A 19,592-nucleotide genomic window follows, 5' to 3' on the forward strand; every position below is an offset into this window, starting at 1 on the left:
CAACTGCCCATTACACCAAGGGCACACTCAACCAGAAAGAAAGGTGCTACCATGGCCTTTCTAGGAAACATCCCAATGCAAGAAATATGTAAGGCAGCCACATGGTCTACGCCTCACACATTCACCAAGCACTACTGTGTAGACGTGTTATCCGCACAACAAGCCACAGTAGGTCAAGCCGTATTAAAAACATTGTTTCAGACTACTCCCACTCCTACAGGCTGAGCCACCGCTTTGGGGAGATAACTGCTTACTAGTCTATGCAAAACATGCGTATCTACAGCGACAGATGCCATCGAACTGAAAATGTCACTTACCCAGTGTACATCTGTTCGTGGCATCAGTCGCCGTAGATTCGCATGTGCCCACCCGCCTCCCCGGGAGCCTGTAGCAGTTCGGAAGGTACCTTCAACTATTTGTATATATATTATTCTAACCTTAAATAGGTACATACTTAGTCACTCCATTGCATGGCCACTATTACTACAATACAACTCCTACCTCACCCTCTGCGGGGAAAAACAATCGAAGATGGAGTCGACGCCCATGCGCAATGGAGACAAAAGGAGGAGTCACTCGGTCCCGTGACTCGAAAGACTTCTTCGAAGAAAAACAACTTGTAACACTCCGACCCAACACCAGATGGCGAGCTATGCAAAACATGCGAATCTACAGCGACTGATGCCACGAACAGATGTGCACTGGGTAAGTGACATTTTCATTATGGCGGCCTCGTGCATGGTAGGGGAAGGCAACCACATTGTATTGATTCCTCATGTACCTTTAGGAGTTTGTCCGCTAATATATTGGCATACTTGCGGTAAAACGCTGCAGGGAAGCAGGCTCTACCAGGAGCCTTCCAAGCTTTGAGGGAACAGATTGCTGTGTTTTTTTTCTCCCTAGTAAGAGGCCGGTCAAGTTTTTCTCAGGCATCAGGGTGAGTGTGGGAAGAGACACCTGGGATAGGTAGTTCTCAATTTTGTTTATGCGCATATGTGGCGGGGGGCATAACATAAGCTGAGATGGAAAAGAAATATATCATTGATGGCGCTTTGAGAATAGACCAGTTGGCCACTAGTGTGGGTCATGGACACAATAGGGTTATGAAAATCTTCCTGTTTGACCAGCATGGCTCCAGTCTTATTGCCTTCAGCCTGGAGACATTGTTGACGAGCTGTGTGTAGATGTTTTTCTAGGAGGGCCCATGGTCTGTTCTACGGGTTCTACTCCATTCTTCCAGGCGGTCTGGCAGAAGATCCTGTTAGATTGCTCCCAAGTCTTTTTCGACGGGCTGGGTGTCCCTCTATAGTTGTTTGCAGACCCATATTCCATTTTGAGAAAGACTCCTAGCAGTACGGATTTCATTGCCTCCCAGTCCGTCGCTTTAATAGTTGATGTACCACTGTTTTCTTGATAGTAGAGGGACAGTGATTGCACAACCATCTGTTCAAAGTGGGGATCGGAAAGAACTGTCGCATGAATGCGCCACAGTGGTATGGGTGGTCTCCTGGTGCATTTTCCCAAGAGTGAGGAGCACCTGGAAGTAATCAGAAAGAAACCCCGAACGATATACCGTATTGGCCTGTGATATTAAATAAAAATCTAGGCGACTACGAGTGCCTGCTGCAGGGGTATAACAAGAGAACTGCAGGATGTCAGGGTTGCGGATCCTCCATATATCCCTAAGTCCCAGATCCCTCATCAATATACCGAGGTTGTCGGTCATGTGGGATTTAGAATGCAATCAGGGGGGTAGGGGGATTGAGGGTGGTGGTAATGGTCTAAGTCACCATTTAAGACACGATTACAGTTGCCCGCCAGTAGGACATCAGCATTGAGAAAAGGAGCAGCAGCCTGGGCCACTGATGTGAAAAAGGTAAAACAATCAGGATTAGGTGCGTACACGTTAATCAGGAATAGTTCATGACGTCCCAGCAAGCCATATAATATCATGAATCGGCCCTCTGGGTCCAGTATGTGGTCCCAGGGTATGAAAGGGTCTCCTTGGGCCACCCATATCAATACCCCCGCGGCATAGTATGAAGTAGCGTAGATATGTCCCCTCCATTGTCTTTTAAGAGACCGAACACAAACCCCCCCCCATATATGGGTCTCCTGCAGAAAAGCTTTTGAGGACCTACATTGTCTTAAGTAGGCATGTACACATCTACGTTTCTCCAAATGAGAAGTACTCCAGACGTTCCATGTTATAAACTTAGTGTTGGGGTCCATGTGGTGTTTGGAATAGTATATTTACAAATCCCATTTCTATCCCCCAAACTGCTTTACCACCCCAGCCAGGAAAAGGATTATCAAGATGCCAGTGACTATCACATACACAGATGCAATGAACACGGACATATATTGAACAATATACTTCAACAACCCAAACTCTGATACCTAAAACTCCTCTGCCCCTCCCACCCCCAATCCCCTGGGCACCCCTACCACATACACCTATACACCTATGCACCTGTAGAGACCACCCAATTATCCTCTCTACAAGGGCAAAACCAAAATCCCTTATTACATCAACCCATTAACAATAGTAAAACGTTGTGTGCTATACAAGAGGGGAGGACCCTGGAAAGGTTGCGAGGCAGACCACACTCAAGCCTCTACTTCGTATCCCCCTACTCATATGTAGAGACTCATGTCCCTAAGGGGATTCATAAAAAATAAAAAAAAGTGGGATTAATATAATTCAGAACCATCCCAGACCATGTCGCTCGACCACAGTCCCATGCAAATCATACGGTAAGCTATAGATGTTAAAAAGTGGCCCTTTATGCCATGGTTACCCCCCCTTTTTTTGCCTGCTATTGATGCTGACTTGATTGAGGGTGTGCTGGGATCCTGCTTACCAGGCCCCAGCACCGGTGTTCTTTCCCTAAAATTGTACCATTGTTTCCACAATTGGAACTGATGCCAGTGTTGGATTTATTGTACAATGCACCCAGAGGGCATCTTACAGATGCCCCCTGTATTTTAACCAACCATTTAGTGTAAGGCTGACCAGTCTGTACCAGCCTGTCACTAAAAGACAGGTTTCGGATCTCATGGGGTGAGAGTCTTTGTGCTCTCTGAGGCCAGAAACAACGCCTGCTCTGGGTAGAGGTGCTTCTCACCTCCCCCTGCAGGAACTGTAACATTTGGTGGTGAGCCTCAAAGGTTCAGGCCTCCTTTTACAGTGCCCCAGGGCTCTCCAGCCCAACCCACTGGACAAAGCCCCACTTTTAGCATCATGTCCAGTGGAAATAATGAGGTAAAACAGGAAGGAGTGACGCTCCAGTTAGGACCACCCCTAAGGTGTCCAGAGCTGAATTGCCCACCCACTGTAGAATCCTCATCTTGGTTTGGGAGACGGGGACTAATAGGGTTAGGAGTGTGCCCTCCTCCCCAAAAGGAGTGGGCATAGGAACGGTGTAGCCACCCTCAGGGACAGTGGCCATTGATTACTGCCCTCTGACTCCTGTAACACCCCTAAATCTAGGATTTAAGGATTACCCTGAACCTAGCTCACCAGATTCCTGGCAACCTCAAAATGAAAAGAAGAAAAAAAGGACTGCTAAGTTGACCCCAGCAGAGAAGACTTCAGACACCAACTGACTTGTCCCCAGCCCTACCAGCCTCTCTGTAGCTTCAGAAGCCCTGTTACAAGAAGGTGACACATCCTGCAGGACCAGCAACCTCTCCAAACCCCCAGAGGACTGCCTGCCCACCAGAGGACCAGGAACTCCAGAGGACAGAGGCCCTGTCCACAAGAAATGTCAAGAAGAACATCAGAACCACAAGTCCTGCCCACTCTGCACCCATCGCACATGACCCGTGTCCAGGTGGCCCATCAGTCCAGAGCCGGACCACAGGCTATTCTGACCATGTGTCCAGCCTGGGTTTACCCCTCCTGTCCAACACAAAAACTCCTGCAGCCTAAATCTGGAGGACCCCCCAGACCACATGAGAACCAGATGAAGATTTCCGACGTCTACGATACGCCTGCACCCCCAGCCCTCTGGCCTTGGGGAAGCCGACCACTGTACAGCAATGTTCAACAGGAGGCCCTCCTCCTTGTCCAGCCTATGGTTTCCCAGAACCGACCCCCTTGACCCAGCCTGCAGTATCTTTGTGACCCTGGGGTCTCCCTATTAAAAAACATTGGGAGCCCAACGCAGTGTTTGCACCCTACACACAGCCACCCCTGTGCTGCTGAGGGTATGTCTTTGGTACTGACCTGTGTACCATACCCCCTTCCCAATCCTCCCCACTGTTCACCTAAACCCCTCAGGTCTGCCCTCCAAAGTCAAAGGGTACCTACATACTTGTAGATCTGTTTCCGAGTGCCCCCAGTCTCTATAGGTTCCAATTTTAAATCCAACACCAACTTTGACCTCTGCACCCGGCCAGCCCCGTGTTGCTGGTGGTCTACGTTTGAGGTCAACTTGAACCTTGACCTGTGGACATCCTTACTCCCAGAGACTGGAACTGTAAGTTGAGTACTTACCACAAAACTGTACTGACACATTCTCCCTCCCAGACCCCCCCCTCACTGTGTTGAAAATTGCACTGTCAACTTTTTAAAGTGAAAAGTGTTACTTGCCATTTTCTTTCCCAAATTGAAACAAAGTGCTGTTGATACATACGCTTTATACTTACTTGCTAATGTACATACCTGCAACAAGATCTTTTTGGTTCTAGGAATAAAGTAACAAAATACATTTTTGCTATATAAACACAATTGGCCTGGAGTTAGTCATTTAGTGTGTGCCTCATTTATTGACTGAGTGTGTACAACAAATATTTTGCACTTCCCTCTGAAAAGCCGAACTTCTCGACCACACTACCACAAAAGAGAGCATTAGTATTATCTACTTTAGCATCTGTTAAGCCTCTGGGGAACCCCTTGGCTCTGTACACACTATATCTCCATATGATATATTATATATGCAGAGACAACTTCCTACAATAGATGACTAGTTTCAGGCATTCCCCCAAGTGGCCTCATATGCGGCCCCTTGGGGAGGCATCAGGACTACGATTCTGGTAACTCCTCTTGAGCCCCAGGCAGTCGTTCAATCATAGGCCAACATTAAAAAGTATGTGCAGGTCGAGATCAATAAATGGAGTCAATCTATACTAGTACTATCATTAGAGGACTCAGGAGCACTGCAGTGTTGCTAAAAAGAGTATTCCTGGATGAGCCGCTGCATGGATTCTTTTAGTGTGCCATCGGCACAAACCTTGATTGTACTGGAGGAGCGTCTGTCGCTGCAGCTTTTTCATCTAGTTTTGCGGTGACCAAGACAGGTGGGCCATTACAAAGCAGAATGAGGATTCCAGCCCTGCTGATATTGACAATTTTCCATTGATTGTGGAAGTGTGTCTAACAATTCGCAAATCCATTGTTTGACAGCCAGAAATGATTTTCTTTGTTCCTGTTCCCGCAGGGTATAGTTTGGAAAAATGGATATTGGTTTCCCTTGCAAGTTTTGCTCTTTTGGAGGGTGGGGGGGGGCAGCCCTCGGCGGTGGGCCAACGGCCTATGGGCTCCCTCAAGCTTGAAAAAATGTAGAGTTTTTTTTGGGCATGACGGATGTAGTTATACATCCTCTAGGAATATTTCCGTGGAGGGCCCCTCTGCCTTTTCAAAGAACCCCACAAAGTGGATATTGTTCTCACAGGAGCAGCTCCCTGCATCCTCCACCCATTTGTCCAAATGCACCATCAGTTTCTGGAGGTCGTTCACTGTGGAATGGAGGTCACGTACCTCCTGTTGCAGGGCCTCCACATTCTTCTGGGTGTCAGCCAGGCCCTCCGAGATTTTGCACAAAACTATGCAGAGCAAATTGACCTCAATGGTGACTCTGTTGATTTTATAGACCGCCTCAGTCTTTAAGCCCTGAATTGCGGCCGTAAGGTCAGTCATGGAGGGGCAGGCATTCCACCTCTCTCCGTCGCCCCTGGGGGTTCGCCATCAGAGCTCCCCACAACCGGCCTCGGTGGCGGCAATGATTGTGTACATTTAACAATTTTATTTGTTTGCTGCATCTTATGGCCTCTGTTGTTCATCATATCGACTCAGTAGCCGTCAGAGCGGCACCTCACAACCACGGCTTGTCAGGGTCTGAGTAGAACTCTTGATTGAGCCCCTCCTGGACTCCGGAATCATCGTTATCAACACATGGATTATGAGTGGAGAGATCAATGATATGAGGGATCTCACGGTCCATGCGCCGTGCCACAAGCACAGTAGGTGCCCCCACACTATCAAGTAGGCACTGCAGTGTCTGGGGAGGTGCAATCTTAGTATGTGCCTTAAATGTGAAAAAGTACTAGTCCACAATCAGGGATCATAGCAGGGTCCGTAGTTTAAGCAGCCAGAGAGTGGCATTAAACACTAACAAGTAAGGGAAACCCTACCCCCGAGTAATGGAGTATCGCTGCAGGCCTTGTAAACAATGCCCAGAAGAGTCCACAGTCTCTAGAGCTCTGATTACAGTGTGTCATGAGGGGCCGATACCCATGCCACTTCACATGAGGCAAGGCCGGCATTTCAGATCCTGGCCCCACATGATGGATGACAGGAGGTATCTCGAACATCGACAGACTGCTCCTCCCCTCCGTGTGGCCCACCGGGCCCCCTCCACCTCACTCAGGCGCTTGTCGCCATTCCATCACTCAACTGCCCACGGCCTGCAATCAGGGATTCTCGACCACCAGGGATGCAGCGCGGGCCTGTCCGGGGGGGGCAGAGGGGTGGATTGCTGCATGATGACAGTATAAAACAGGATAAAATATGAGTGGAGACGATGCAGAATAAAATGAGTGGGGATGGGAGCTCGAAGGGGTACGTCTAGCCAGCCATCTTGCTTGGCTACGTCCCACATTACTATCTTGATTTGCGGGTTTGCAGAGAGGGACATTTTGCCAACTCCAATCCTGCTGGATTTCCACTCATCAGACCTGCCTCCTTAGGGAAGGTACTGCTTTGGTATCTACTCAAAAGGTGAGGAATGTGGAGCTAAAAATATTCATCATAAGAAAAAGTTACTTACCTTTGGTATAGCTCATTCTGGAGGATAGTTTAACTGCAAATTGCCTAATGTGTGCCCGCCTCCTTCGTTCTCTGTAGTGAACTTCTAGATTTTAATAAGGTTCCATGTTAGATTCTGCATACTGCCCGTTACTGATGCTACATGTCTTAGGGCATGGAATGCTTTATGGTTAACAATTGTCAGCATGCACGGGTGACGCATATTTCCACTGGTGAGACAAAGTTGTCATTCCGATGATGCCACCTATTGGCATGCAGTAACAATTGCTGGAAAGGTTTCTAGATCCAGTTTTATCCCTGAGGGAGTTCAAACGGGGATGAACCTGTAGGTGGTGCTCAACAGAAAAAATATTACCCTAGGTAACTAACTTGTTCATCGCTTACATTGTAACAGGCGGGTTGTTAGTAGAGCCAAAGGCAGTTGCATCCAGGAATTTGTGTAAATCTACTACATATCATCTTAGACCTCCTACACCTACCATAGTTGAAACTACACTGGACGCACTGCATACACACTCAAAACAATCCTGAGAAATTCCCACCAGAAATCCTAAGAGGAGTGTATTTCTTTGATAAAAAACCACAGATACCAAAGACATACCATCCCTGGAGGAGGATTTGCAAACTGATTCCATTGAGAGTCTCTATCCTGAAAAAAAACTGTCTAGAACAAGAGAAATAGACTGCACGTTCATAAGTATATATAGGAGTCTTTACTAAACGAACTGTGTAAAGGACCACAGTAAGAAAGTCATTCAAATGAAAATAACATCACTCATTACAGAGACCACTAAAAGTCTCTCACTAGAACAAAACCATTCCAGAACAGGATAAAACACCAAACATTTCTACAATATAAAACATGCGGAAGGAACTACAGGTAAATAAAGTCCTAAGACATTAAAAAGCGAAAGAAATAAAATTATCTATGTTAGTATGACCCATCGGTGTCAGCAGCCAACCAACAATATGAATACAAAACTATTTGCACCCTTAATGGAATCTGAACCCATGCATGATCATCCCATAAGAACTGTGGAAAGGACCACAGTACTGAAAGATACAATGAGTAAATTTGGAAAACAATGCTACCCGTGACAGAAGGACAATTTTGCCAAATGACCTAATGAAGATAAATGTATTTGCTCTTATATCCAGCCACAAAACTGCATTTGTGATACTCTTGGAACACAGAGCAGCAGGCCCCACCATTGAGCAATATCTATTTGTCATATAAGGGTATACTCTAACCAGACCTACTCCACAAACACAGAGAATGAGCATCTCCTGTGGAGAAAGCAGAAAAAAATGCTCACTTTAAAAAGAAGTTGAAGACAATAATAGCAACCATTAACATTTAAGCAGACTTTTCCCTAGGAAACTTAACTAGAGATAATACAAATAGTTTTAGGATATCCCTAATATTTATACTGACATGGGAGTAAAATAAATAACCGCCTATGTACTTAACAAAAGATATAAAGAAACCACAGAGTAATTAGTCAGACAATACTGACTTAATAGAATGCTACCTATAGTGGATATTATACCGATAAGGAAACCAACAGCCCTCTAAACCATCAGAGTAGTGCAATTTGCTTGAGATGCCATCCTCAGGCAATAGTAATATAAGGTTAAATAAGATAGTAGGTATGGAAAAGCCTTGATAGTCTGGCAAAGACCAAGGTTAGTCTGTGACCCTATTATACTAATTGAGACCCATGTATAGAAGATACAACAAAAGTCTCCATTCTTAAACAAAATCATGTAAAAGATTCTGTAAGAAAATTAATCCAACTGATTTTTTATATTCCCTCTAAGGACAACACTTCACAAAGTGTGAACCCAAACTACAACAGCTAGGGTGAGTCAAATGATGAAAACAGTTGTCACCTAGAAGAGCAATGATCCTTTATAAAGAAATAAAAGTATTCTACAAAAAGTCGACATGATGAGGCAAACCCATATTGCCCTCATGTACAATGAATACGAATATCCTTGCAGAGAAGAAAATGTACCCCCGTAAGATGGTTCATTCCTTCAGAAAGAAGGAATTGCTAAATAGTAACTCAAAAGCATTAGAACATCCTAAAGAGGGAGGACTATTAAATACCCAATACACAAGAGTGAATGGTCTCTACCGAGAGACTATGGGCAGATTTTAAAAAACATGTTGCGCTGCACCTAGTGCAGTGCCACTTTCCTTGTGCCCCTTAGCTCCCCACTACCGCCACCATGTGTGCGCCATATTTAAAATACAGCGCACCATGGCGCAGGATAGGGGGCATTAGCGTCAGAAGGTTTTACGCTATTGATGTACTGTTCAGGGTTAGTGGCCCATTTATAAACAATGGCATGCCCCCTTTTAACACCTGCTCTGGGCAGGCGTTAAAAGTGCCAAAAACAATTATCTTTTAGATTTCTTCGCACCATTTATTCATCCCCATATACCCCCCTTGCATACATTATGCCTGGTGCAGGCATAATGTGGTGCAAGGCGTTATAAAATGGCGCAATGTATGCATTGCTCCACTTTGTAAATCTGGTGCAGCATTTTTGCCATAACATTGCCACATTAGTGTAAAACAATTACACTAATATGGCAATATTATGGTGAAAGTGGCTCTTAAATCTGCCCCTATGTCCCAATGGAGACCCATGATAACATGACAATGCCAAGAAACTGAAAGAACAATATTTAATTAACATGTCGAAACTATACAAATGTCTACACAAAAGTGTATAATATACACAAAACTGTGATGGCTTAGGAAAGAAAACCTTTGTGAGCCACACCAAATAAAACCTTAAAGCCTTAAAGTCCACATAATTTTACGTTCTGGTTTATAATGAATCAAAGCTAGCAAAAGTAGAAAAACGTCTTACTAGTAAATATCAAAAGTATCGGGACCACTTCCTGCTCTGAAAAAATGAAAAGAAAACGTTTTATTTTTGATTTTGAAATGCATCTCGTTTTTCTTTAAGGAAAACTGGCTGCATAAAAAAAAAAAAAACTGCTTTATTTCAAAGCAGTCACAGACATTGTGGTCTTCTGACTCCATCAGACCACCATTGCTGTGAGGGTGGCCATTCCCAATGGGGTCGCAAATTGCGACCTACCCAATGAATATTCATGAGATAGGTCATTTGCGACCTAATTGGGAATGGCAAACAGTGTCAATGACACAGTGTTGTACATCAGGATTTGACTCGCAATTTGCGAGTCGCAAAACCTGATTTTCGTACATGTGGCCCCTAATCTATTAATAATGTTTTGTTTTTCAAGCAGTCGCAGACCCCCTGAGAAGGCTTTGCGGACCCCCAGGGGTCCCCGGACCACAGGTTGGGAACCACTGTTCAAAGAAGTTCACTAATATTATATGGACATGCCTTTTCTGTTAAAAATAAACTTCCCCATGCTGTGGGCCTAACATTGCTTCAGTTCGCTGGTTGTGAAAATGTAGCACTTACTGTAATACAATGCTAGTCTCTCACTCATCAAGAACATCATTTAAAAGAACAAATTCCCTGGTGCATGTTAAAATTTACATAAAGGCAAAGCAATACTAAGACTCTGAATTTCCGGTGCAAGAGTTAAAATGTAACAATAGACATTGATGCCTACAGGTTACTTGCCAAAAACGCTCAAATCTATTTATTCTGTTTATACTGTATCACCTTGTAATGCATCATCATTCTTTAATTGCCGATAAGGATCAAAAATCAATAGTGAGGTATTCTAGGATTTGGAACTAAACCAACTGACCCAAATTATTTTTTAGCAATGTTTATAAAACCACTAACAATTTTAGAGCAAAAACATCTACATTCAAAATCTTCATGTCATTAAAGTTTTATTTTAATAGAGAAAAGAGTAATTTGAATGACACATATTTGGATAAACACAGGGTCATGCTGCTTTTACTTTGAAATGGCTGTCCTTTCTGCTGATGGTGTGTGTTTCTGGTGAGCAAAGTGTGTTTAAATGCAAAGTGTGTTTAAGACTGCAGTACCGCTCCTGTCTACCGGGGCAGAGCGGACCACAAATATAAACACACTTAATGAAACACAGGTCCCCACAAGGCAATTTTTTAAAGAGTTGGAAAAATCGACACGGATGTTCCTGATGTCTTTTTTTATCATTTAGAAGGCAGTGCCTTGTGGGGACCTGGGTTCAGGTCCCCACAGTGCAATCAAGTTCAAGCACACTTCGGTTCAAGGAGTTTGGTCTCCAGCATTTATAGGGATTTTTCCAGCTTAGTGGGCTGGTTAACAGATGGGCCGGGGGTGATCACAGACAAGCCATGGCCAGGACGTTGGCCTGACACTCACAGGAACAATTGAAACATCTTCTAAAGGGAATTAGAATACAAAATAATGTACCAATGATACATGATGCCTTTGTGCCTTCCAATCCAACCCGGATGAATGCTGGACATGTGGTGAGTTCAGAAGAAACTTTATCCATATCTGGTGGTCCTGCTCAGTAATCTATTTTGAATGGGAACCCTGGTGACTATCAAAGGGGTCTCGGGCTATCTCTTCCCAGCCAATACAACATTCACAATCCTGGGAATAAGATCAGAAGTCCTAGAGCACATTACCTCACAAGACTAGGCATTAACACTGCTTATGCTGGGGTTGACAAGGCAACTTATTGTACTATTTCAGAGAAAGAGTGAACTCTAATTTTTAAAAACGATGGCAACTCTTAGCGATGGACCTGTTAACAAATATTTCATTCCAGACAGCTCAACTGACAAACCACTTTTAGATACTGGGGCTCCTCTGTTTTATGTTTTATGACCCTACCCTTGGGGCTTTCCAGCAATTTGACTAACCCTGGAAGATGTACCCAATAGTGCTGTTTCTCTCCCACTCCATCTAGCAACTCATCCCATTGTACTTGGGGCATTCCGTGCCAGGGAACTCCAAGTCACATACAGGGTCACCCATGCACCCTCTATTATTCATCAGCTTCAATGTTGCTTAACCCTTGCACCACAGAACCATTGCGCTCCCTATCCATGTCTGCAATTACAATTTCCTTTTATTTGATATAGGGTAAATGGAAGGATACTTGTCGGTCCCTCCCACGTTCATAAGCAGTTGATTGTTTATTTGCCTCCTGATGACTGAACATCGGCTAGCCAAAGGCTGGAAGGAGTAAATCCACACAGACAGGGGTGAAACAGAACAGACAGCGCAGTTAGTTTGTGTGTTTCATAATGCCTGTTTACTTTGTCAGGCACCACTGGACCTAAAAATCTTCTCTCTTCACCCATAAAAAAGAAAGTTTACAAAACCACTGAAGTAGGCTAAAGTTGGCACTGTACACATTTGAAATGGAGACCTTAAAAATGGATAAATGTACCCGACCTCTACACATTGGGGAAAATAGGTTCTTTAAAGTAGCCCAAGAAGAAACATAATCTCAGTATTATTTTGGTGTTTTGAGAACAATCGTTACTGTTTGAAAGAAACTGTTAAGCTAGACTTCTGACATTTTGGAATACAGCCAGACACGCTATGAGGCTATATTTACCACAAGGCTAAATGTTGCACATGTTGGAAACTGACATGTAGTGAGTCCAAATTACTACATTTTACGCACATGAATTGTATGCAACCTGATATGCAGATACCGTTGTAAGGAGCACTTATGAGTGTGAGAGTTACATCATAGCCTTCCATGTTGCCCAGCAGAGTCTCTATGTGTAAAACCAGCTACAAAGCACCCCAGGGGCTTCATAACGTTTGTGATGATACTAAAAGCTCGAAGTCCATAGAAGGATCCCATTATGCTCCTTCCACTCTGAGAGATGTTTTTTAATTGCTTCAGGTCTTTGATGAAACTGGTTGCTGCTGTACATGATGGCCACTGTAGGAGTAGATACACCAGTAAGGTGGAATCTGTTAGAGACTTGTAGTTGCAGATTGTTTACCTTTGAATTTCCCACAGGCGTCAGAGTGGATCCGGAGAATTCTGTGTCCATAAACACCATGCTTTTTGGACCGTTAATCCTACAAGCTGTGGGATACGGTTGCACAAGTGCTTCCACAGATCCAAAGGGAGGCCTGGGGTGTACTCTCTCAGGCTGTTGCCGATGGGAGAGACGAAACAAAGTTAACAATCTGTTGTGGACTGGATTCGTTTGACTAACTAGACAGAGCGATTTCTTTGTCAGTGGCCTTGAGGCTTCACGCCTGGCTGAGGACATCTGACTTTTCAGGAGATTGCCAAGCTACTTTGATGGACATGCCCTTTGATGGCCATGCCGTTTAATGGCATCCGTCTCTTCCAAGACAAGGCAGTCTCAGCGCTCGAGCGCTTCAAGGATTCTCGAGCTGCAGCCAGGTCCTTGGGCCTCACTGCGGCCCCTCGTCTCAGAGTATTTTTTTTGCCCCTTTTATGGCTACAGAAGGGGTCTCCAACCGCATTCACTCCTGGCCAGCCCTCGTGCCATGCATGCTACCCACTCTGTGCATGGTAGAGGACACTGGATCTACTGTCCTCGAGGATCGGGTAGCCAGCGGTCTGAACAATCTGCTCCCTTCTGCAACAGCCTCTAAGCCTTACTAGTCTGACCCGCACCTAAGTCCACTTGGCGGCAGGATTCACCATCATCTGCTTTGCTGCCAATCCATCTCGTCAGGCAGGTGTGTTTTGCAGACAGTCCGAAGGGGCTACTCCCCTCCAAGACTACCCCTGCATCCTTCCTACCATCCCACGATCTGATGGCAGAGGATCACTTCTCCCTTCTCCATGAGGAAGGTACGGCTTCCTTGGCCAAGGGAGCCTTGGAGAGGGTTCCGATGCCAGAAGTAGGCTGTTGTTGATTTTTCCGCTACTTTCTGGTACCCAAATACAACAAGGGCCTGGCGAGTCCAGGATATTCAAGTAATGATACTGATGTTTCAGACTCTATCCTGGATTTCAGTGAGAATGACTTTGAGGCCAGTGGGCCTCATGGCCTCCTGGCCTCCTGCATCCTGCTGGTGACACATGCGGGCTCTGCAGTGGGACCTGAAGTTCCAGTGGGTGCAGCATCAAGGGAGTCTCTCTGACAAGGTCCAGATCTTCGAGGGAACTGCAGTGGTGGTTAATGGACCACCATTCGGTCAGAGGCAGGTTCTTCCCCTACCAGCTCTAACAGAAGTGACAGATGCCTCACTCCTGGGATGGGGTGGCCATCTGGGAGAGGTGGAGATTAGAGGATTATGGTCTCCGACAGAATCCTGACTACATCAATCTGCTGGAGCTCCGGGCGACCCAACTGCCATTGAAAGCCTTTCTGACCTCCATCAAGGGAAGGGTAGTGCAGGTGTTCATGGATAACACTGCCGCTATGTGGTACTGCAACAAACAGGGTGGGTGGGGTCGTGGACCCTTTGTCAGAATGCTTTACGCCTATGGAAATGACTGGAACAACAGAGCATTTCCCTGGTGGTTCAACGTCAAGCGAACACCAGAGCAAATTAACTCAGCCGACAGTGCGTAGCAGATCACAAATGGTGACTCCACCAAAAGGTGGTGCACGGTCTTTTTCAGCAGTGGGGGGAGCCTTGAGTAGATCTGTTCTCCTCTGCAGCGAACGTGCAGTGTCAGCAATTTTGCGTGCTGTAGTTTCCAAAGCAGCTCTTGCTCTGAGATGCGTTTTGTCTAGAGTGGAATTCCGGCCTCCTCTATGTTTTCCTGCCCATGCCACTCCTGCCCAGAGTTCTCAAGAAGATCAGCAATGGCACAGTGAGTGTGGTATCCTGAGCTGTTGAGCATGTCCATCGATCCTCCGATCAGACTCCCCCTTTGGGAAAATCTTTGGTCACAGCACCAGGGGAGGGTTGGGGCCCAAGAAACCCCTGTGGCTCCAGACTGGGCATGGAGAGTGGGGTATCCCAAGCTGTTGACTATGTCCATTGATCCTCCAATCAGACTGTCGTTTTGGGAAGAACGTCTGCCGAGCAGCACGGGAGGGTTCTTCATCCGAACCTCTCCACCGTCTTACATGGATATTGAGTGGCAACAGTTGACAGCTTTTGACCCTCCTCTGGAAATCTAACGTCATCTTGGCAGCCACGCATTCCTCCTCCAAGTTGGTTTACACCTGTCATTGGAAGAAATTTGTGGCATGGTGCACAGATGAGTCTGTTGATCCCCTTGCTGCTCCTCTTTCTGAGGTTCTACTGTTTATTTTTTCTTTGCCCAGCAGGGCTCTGCTTTGGGCTCTCTTAAGGGCTATTTATCTGCCATTTTGGCCTTTTTTGCTCTTGCCTGATCAGCCCAATTTGTTTAAAACCATCCAGGTTTCTCAAAGGTCTTACTTATCTCTTCCCTCCTTCCCCATTCATTAAGCCCTAGTGGGATCTTAATGTGGTTCTGAACTTCTTGAATTGTGCTCCTTTCTAGCCTCTTCACAACTGTCCCCTTCAGGATTCTTACATTGAAAACAGCCTTCCTTGTGGCAACTACATCTGTCTGCAGATTGAGTGAGCTGCAGGCCTTATCATCTAAGCTGCCCACTCAATATATCCTGACAGAGTGGTGCTTTGCATTAGGGCCTCTTGTATGCTAAAAGTAGTCCCACCTGTTTTTGTAGGTCAATCAGTCACCTTGCCTACATTTTACTCCCCCCAAACCTTCTAAGGAAGAGGTCCACCTGGCCCCAAAAAAGAGCATTGGCGTTCTACCTTGATCAAACAAAAGAGTTCTGGGTGGACGACCAACTCTTCGTGGGGTATGTAGGTGTGAAGAGAAATCAGGTGGTGCAGAAGCGAACCCTCTCTCATTGGGCCGTACTCTGTATCAAGTTCTGCTACGCATTGGCGAAGAGAGCAACCCCTTGAGGGCTTTTTTATGCTCATTCCACCAGAGCTAAAGCTGCGACCACTGCATTAGAATGCAGAATTCTGTTCCTGGACATCTGCTATGCAGCAAAGTGGGCATCTCTGCACATGTTTACCAAACACTACTACCTGGACAGTCAGGTCTGTAGGGATGGGCACTTTGCCCATCCCGCAGCACTTTCTTGTTTGAAATTGGTTTGGAGACCCACCTTCAGAAATGGTATTGCTACAGTATCTATTGAAAGTTAAGGAATCTGTAGCTAAAAGTCTCTGTCAGATGGACAAGTTACTTACCTTCAGTAATGCCTTCTCTGGTAGAGACTATGGCCCTCACTATGAACTTGGCGGTCGAGACCGCCATGCTGGCGGCGGCGGAAATTTCCGCCACCGGCATGGCGGTCTCAACCATCACATAATGAACACAGTGGGGACCGCCACAGGTGGCTCTCGACCACCACCAGGCTACCACCGACAGGCAGCCTGACGATGGCGGAATTCTTCATCCGACAGGGCAGCGCTGCAAGCAGCGCTGCCCTACAGATAAAGAACCCTTGTTCCGCCAGCCATTCCCTGGCAATTTCACCCGCCATGGAAAGGCTGGCAGAAGGGGTGCAGATCACTGTCCGATGGGTGCTGCTGCACCAGCAGCACTGCGGCATTGACGACAGCTCCACATGGAGCCGTCGGCATTCCGCTGGGCCTGCTGGCAGAAACACTGTTTCTGCCGGCCCGCCGGACCAGTGGAATGTTGTTTATATGGCCGGGGCGGTCTCAAGCGGGCTGGCGGTCTATGTTTAGACCGCCAGCATGAACACTGCGGGGAATCCCGCCGTGTTCATAATGACCTCCTATATCTGGTAGAGACTGCAGCTCTGATTTAGATTTCAGTAAACAAGTTACTCCTTCACAACGGTGGAGGATATCCCATCCGCTGAAATATAAATCCCAGTATGTCCTATGGGGTTTATATTTCGTACCATTGTGACCAAATAACCCGTCTGCCAAAATCTAAATTAGGCTCTTAGTCTAGCTGCAGATTCCATCCAGACCCCCGCCCCCCCCACTCTGCAAACAGGTTTCTAGGGGCATGTACTTTATTTTCAGGGCCCTAGTTTTGACAGCAGTGGTCAGTGATCTTTATGGTTCTGCACTTCTGGTGTGGAAAGTCAGCAAAGAAATTGACTTCAGCATGGCTGAGTGGTGCCTCTATAGGAACTGCAGCATAATTTCCAGTGCGGATGACGCAGACGATGGATGCAAAGCTGATTGATGCCATGTACCGGCGCGCAGGGGTGCTGCTCATGAAAAATCTTCCAGATCCATTCTGGGAGAAAAAGATATGGATTCTGCAGCTAGATATAATCTCCAAAAGATAAGGCATTACCGAGGGTAAGTAACTTGTCCTTCTGGAAGTAAAGGCAAAGCAGTAGGCAGACTGTGGGAAGGTGGATAGTGTTATGCTTTATGACGCGCACACCTCAATGAAAAGACCGTTGTCGAGGTCAGTGGGGGTACATTTGACAAGAACTATGACAGCGACAACTGCATTATTAGGAGGCATTTCTTTAAATGAGATTTGTAATGCAGCAACATGGAGGACCACTCATGCTTTTGCGAAGCTTTAGTGTATTGATGTGCAGTGCAACAAGGAGATGGTAGTTGGTTGGGCAGTGTTAGGAAACCTTTTCAATAAAGTATGCCTCACTCCTACCGGCCTCTTTAGTGAAGGTGAAATATGGTACTGCTTTGAGAATCTGAATTCAAGAATGTGAATCATTGAAAGATCCAATGCTTGTTGGAAGCCTCAGTCAGGGTATCAGCTTGGTGAGGTGGCTTCTGATATCTTTGTGTTTGAGTCATGTAAAACAAGGTGGATAAGTTTAGATGCAAGACAGTGTAAATGGGGGAAGAAGTACATTTCTGTGTTACTACCAAAGGTTTCCCAATCTATGAAAGATACCAATGCTATGGTACTGGAGTTACGAGTAAGTAACGTTATTCCTTCCACAGAGGCCTCTTGGCTTCTTGTTGCTCTTCAGCAGTCATTAGAGAATTCCAGTTCTCTAGTGCCAAGGCCACTACTACTTTCACTTTGTTTGCTTTTCAGAGGGGCTCATCAGTGTAATTATTTCTACGGTACAGAGTATCTTTGCTGCACAAGGTTTAGATTGATTTTTCCACTGCAGTAGCAGCAAATTTGCTGGGGCACGTAGTACTGGAACATCTAATAATCCAGTGTGCCTTTTGCCATTGCGTAATGCAAAACGAATGTCACAGATCTGGGCCTAAATCCATCATTTTTTGCCCATCATTGATGGATTTATGCTATGATCTGAAACTGGGTGTGAATGTCTGGCATTTTTCAGCATTCCGTCCATCATCTGTTCTTTCTGCATTTCTTGCCATTGAGGAAGCAATATTAATGTAACTTTAGTCAACGAATGCACCTATCGGTATTGGTTACTCTTTAGTCACACCTCAAAGAGAAGTCCAACGTATTAAGTAACAAGAATGCCATAAAACCTGCTGTTTATCACCTTCTTTTTTTAATCAGTTATTGTGCTGTAAAAAATGGCGTTACTGTCAAAAATAAAGCTTTGGTACACTTCAGCTGCTATAAACCTATCTACCTCTACCCACTTTTGTTCACTTTGTATAAAAATGCTGTTCCCGAAAGGAAGTACCATTCCTGATTGTATATTAATTCATCTGGGTAACAGCTGAAAATGTTATGCCTATTTGACCTGATGTAGCATTGAAATTAAAGATGATAAGTGGTGATATTATGTTGTACAATTAGAATGTTTGTTGCGGCAATGACACTAATGTGTTTACAGTATTTCTTCTGTCCTGTAGTTTTGCAGTAATGTGTCTGTGTTTGGTCTTCTTTCTAGAACTTAAAGAACCAGTCGGACAGATTGTTTGTACAGACAAGGGTATCCTGGCAGTGGAGCAGAATAAGGTTCTAATACCTCCGTCTTGGAACAAAACCTTTGCGTGGGGCTACGCAGACCTCAGTTGCCGATTGGGAACCTACGAATCAGACAAGGTTTGTGAGCTGATTTTCCAAATTATTTAATGCATAGAAAGCATCAGGGCACTTTTATTTTTTATGTAGGAAATGGGATGTATGTCAAAATCTCCCCAGATACAGTAGGGCAGGATTATGGATTTCCTCTGTTTGTGTTTCACTCCAGCTCTACTTCTTCACACTGTGCCTATGAGAGATGGTGATCATGCAGCACATATGATAGTGAGGCGAACCAGTGCATGCTCAGGGCATCCTGCTGTGGGCTACAATGTCAATTTTCAGTGGCTAGTGAAAGTGTGCTGTTTCCCCTGCTGAGTGAACCGGGGAACGTAATGGAAGTGCCTTCCTTTGCTGCCTGTGTCCATTTAGGGTCACTAAGAAGATTGCTGGAATGTCTAAGGAATACAATCATGATTTTTCACAAAGCAGGAAAATGGATAGCAGGCTTTCAGCAGTTACATGCCCAGAAGAAGCATGGTCGCTTTTTCGAAGAAGATGGAAAGAATGGTATCTTCTATAGGAGCCTGTTGGAACAATCTTGCACCTCCACCATCCTTGAGTATAATACTGGTTTAGAGAGTCTTTTTTTATGAAAGGCAGAGGTCGCCTGTACAATCAGCTTTTCATAGCTTATGGGTCTCGCTTGGATCAATTTGTACTATGGCA

General features: G+C 45.5%; 1 protein-coding gene across 3 annotated transcripts in view; it reads left to right on the forward strand.

The window, feature by feature from the left end:
- Nucleotides 1–19,592, forward strand: part of WDFY3 (WD repeat and FYVE domain containing 3) — a 1,200,521-nt gene that overhangs the window by 1,045,783 nt on the left and 135,146 nt on the right. For all 3 annotated transcript variants that reach the window (XM_069236246.1, XM_069236255.1, XM_069236264.1), the window contains one exon: nt 18,790–18,944. In XM_069236246.1, the coding sequence (XP_069092347.1) occupies nt 18,790–18,944 (155 nt within the window). The remainder of the gene's footprint in view (nt 1–18,789; nt 18,945–19,592) is intronic.

The sequence above is a fragment of the Pleurodeles waltl genome, chromosome 1_2, assembly GCF_031143425.1.
Source record: "Pleurodeles waltl isolate 20211129_DDA chromosome 1_2, aPleWal1.hap1.20221129, whole genome shotgun sequence".
Classification (NCBI taxonomy): domain Eukaryota; kingdom Metazoa; phylum Chordata; class Amphibia; order Caudata; family Salamandridae; genus Pleurodeles; species Pleurodeles waltl.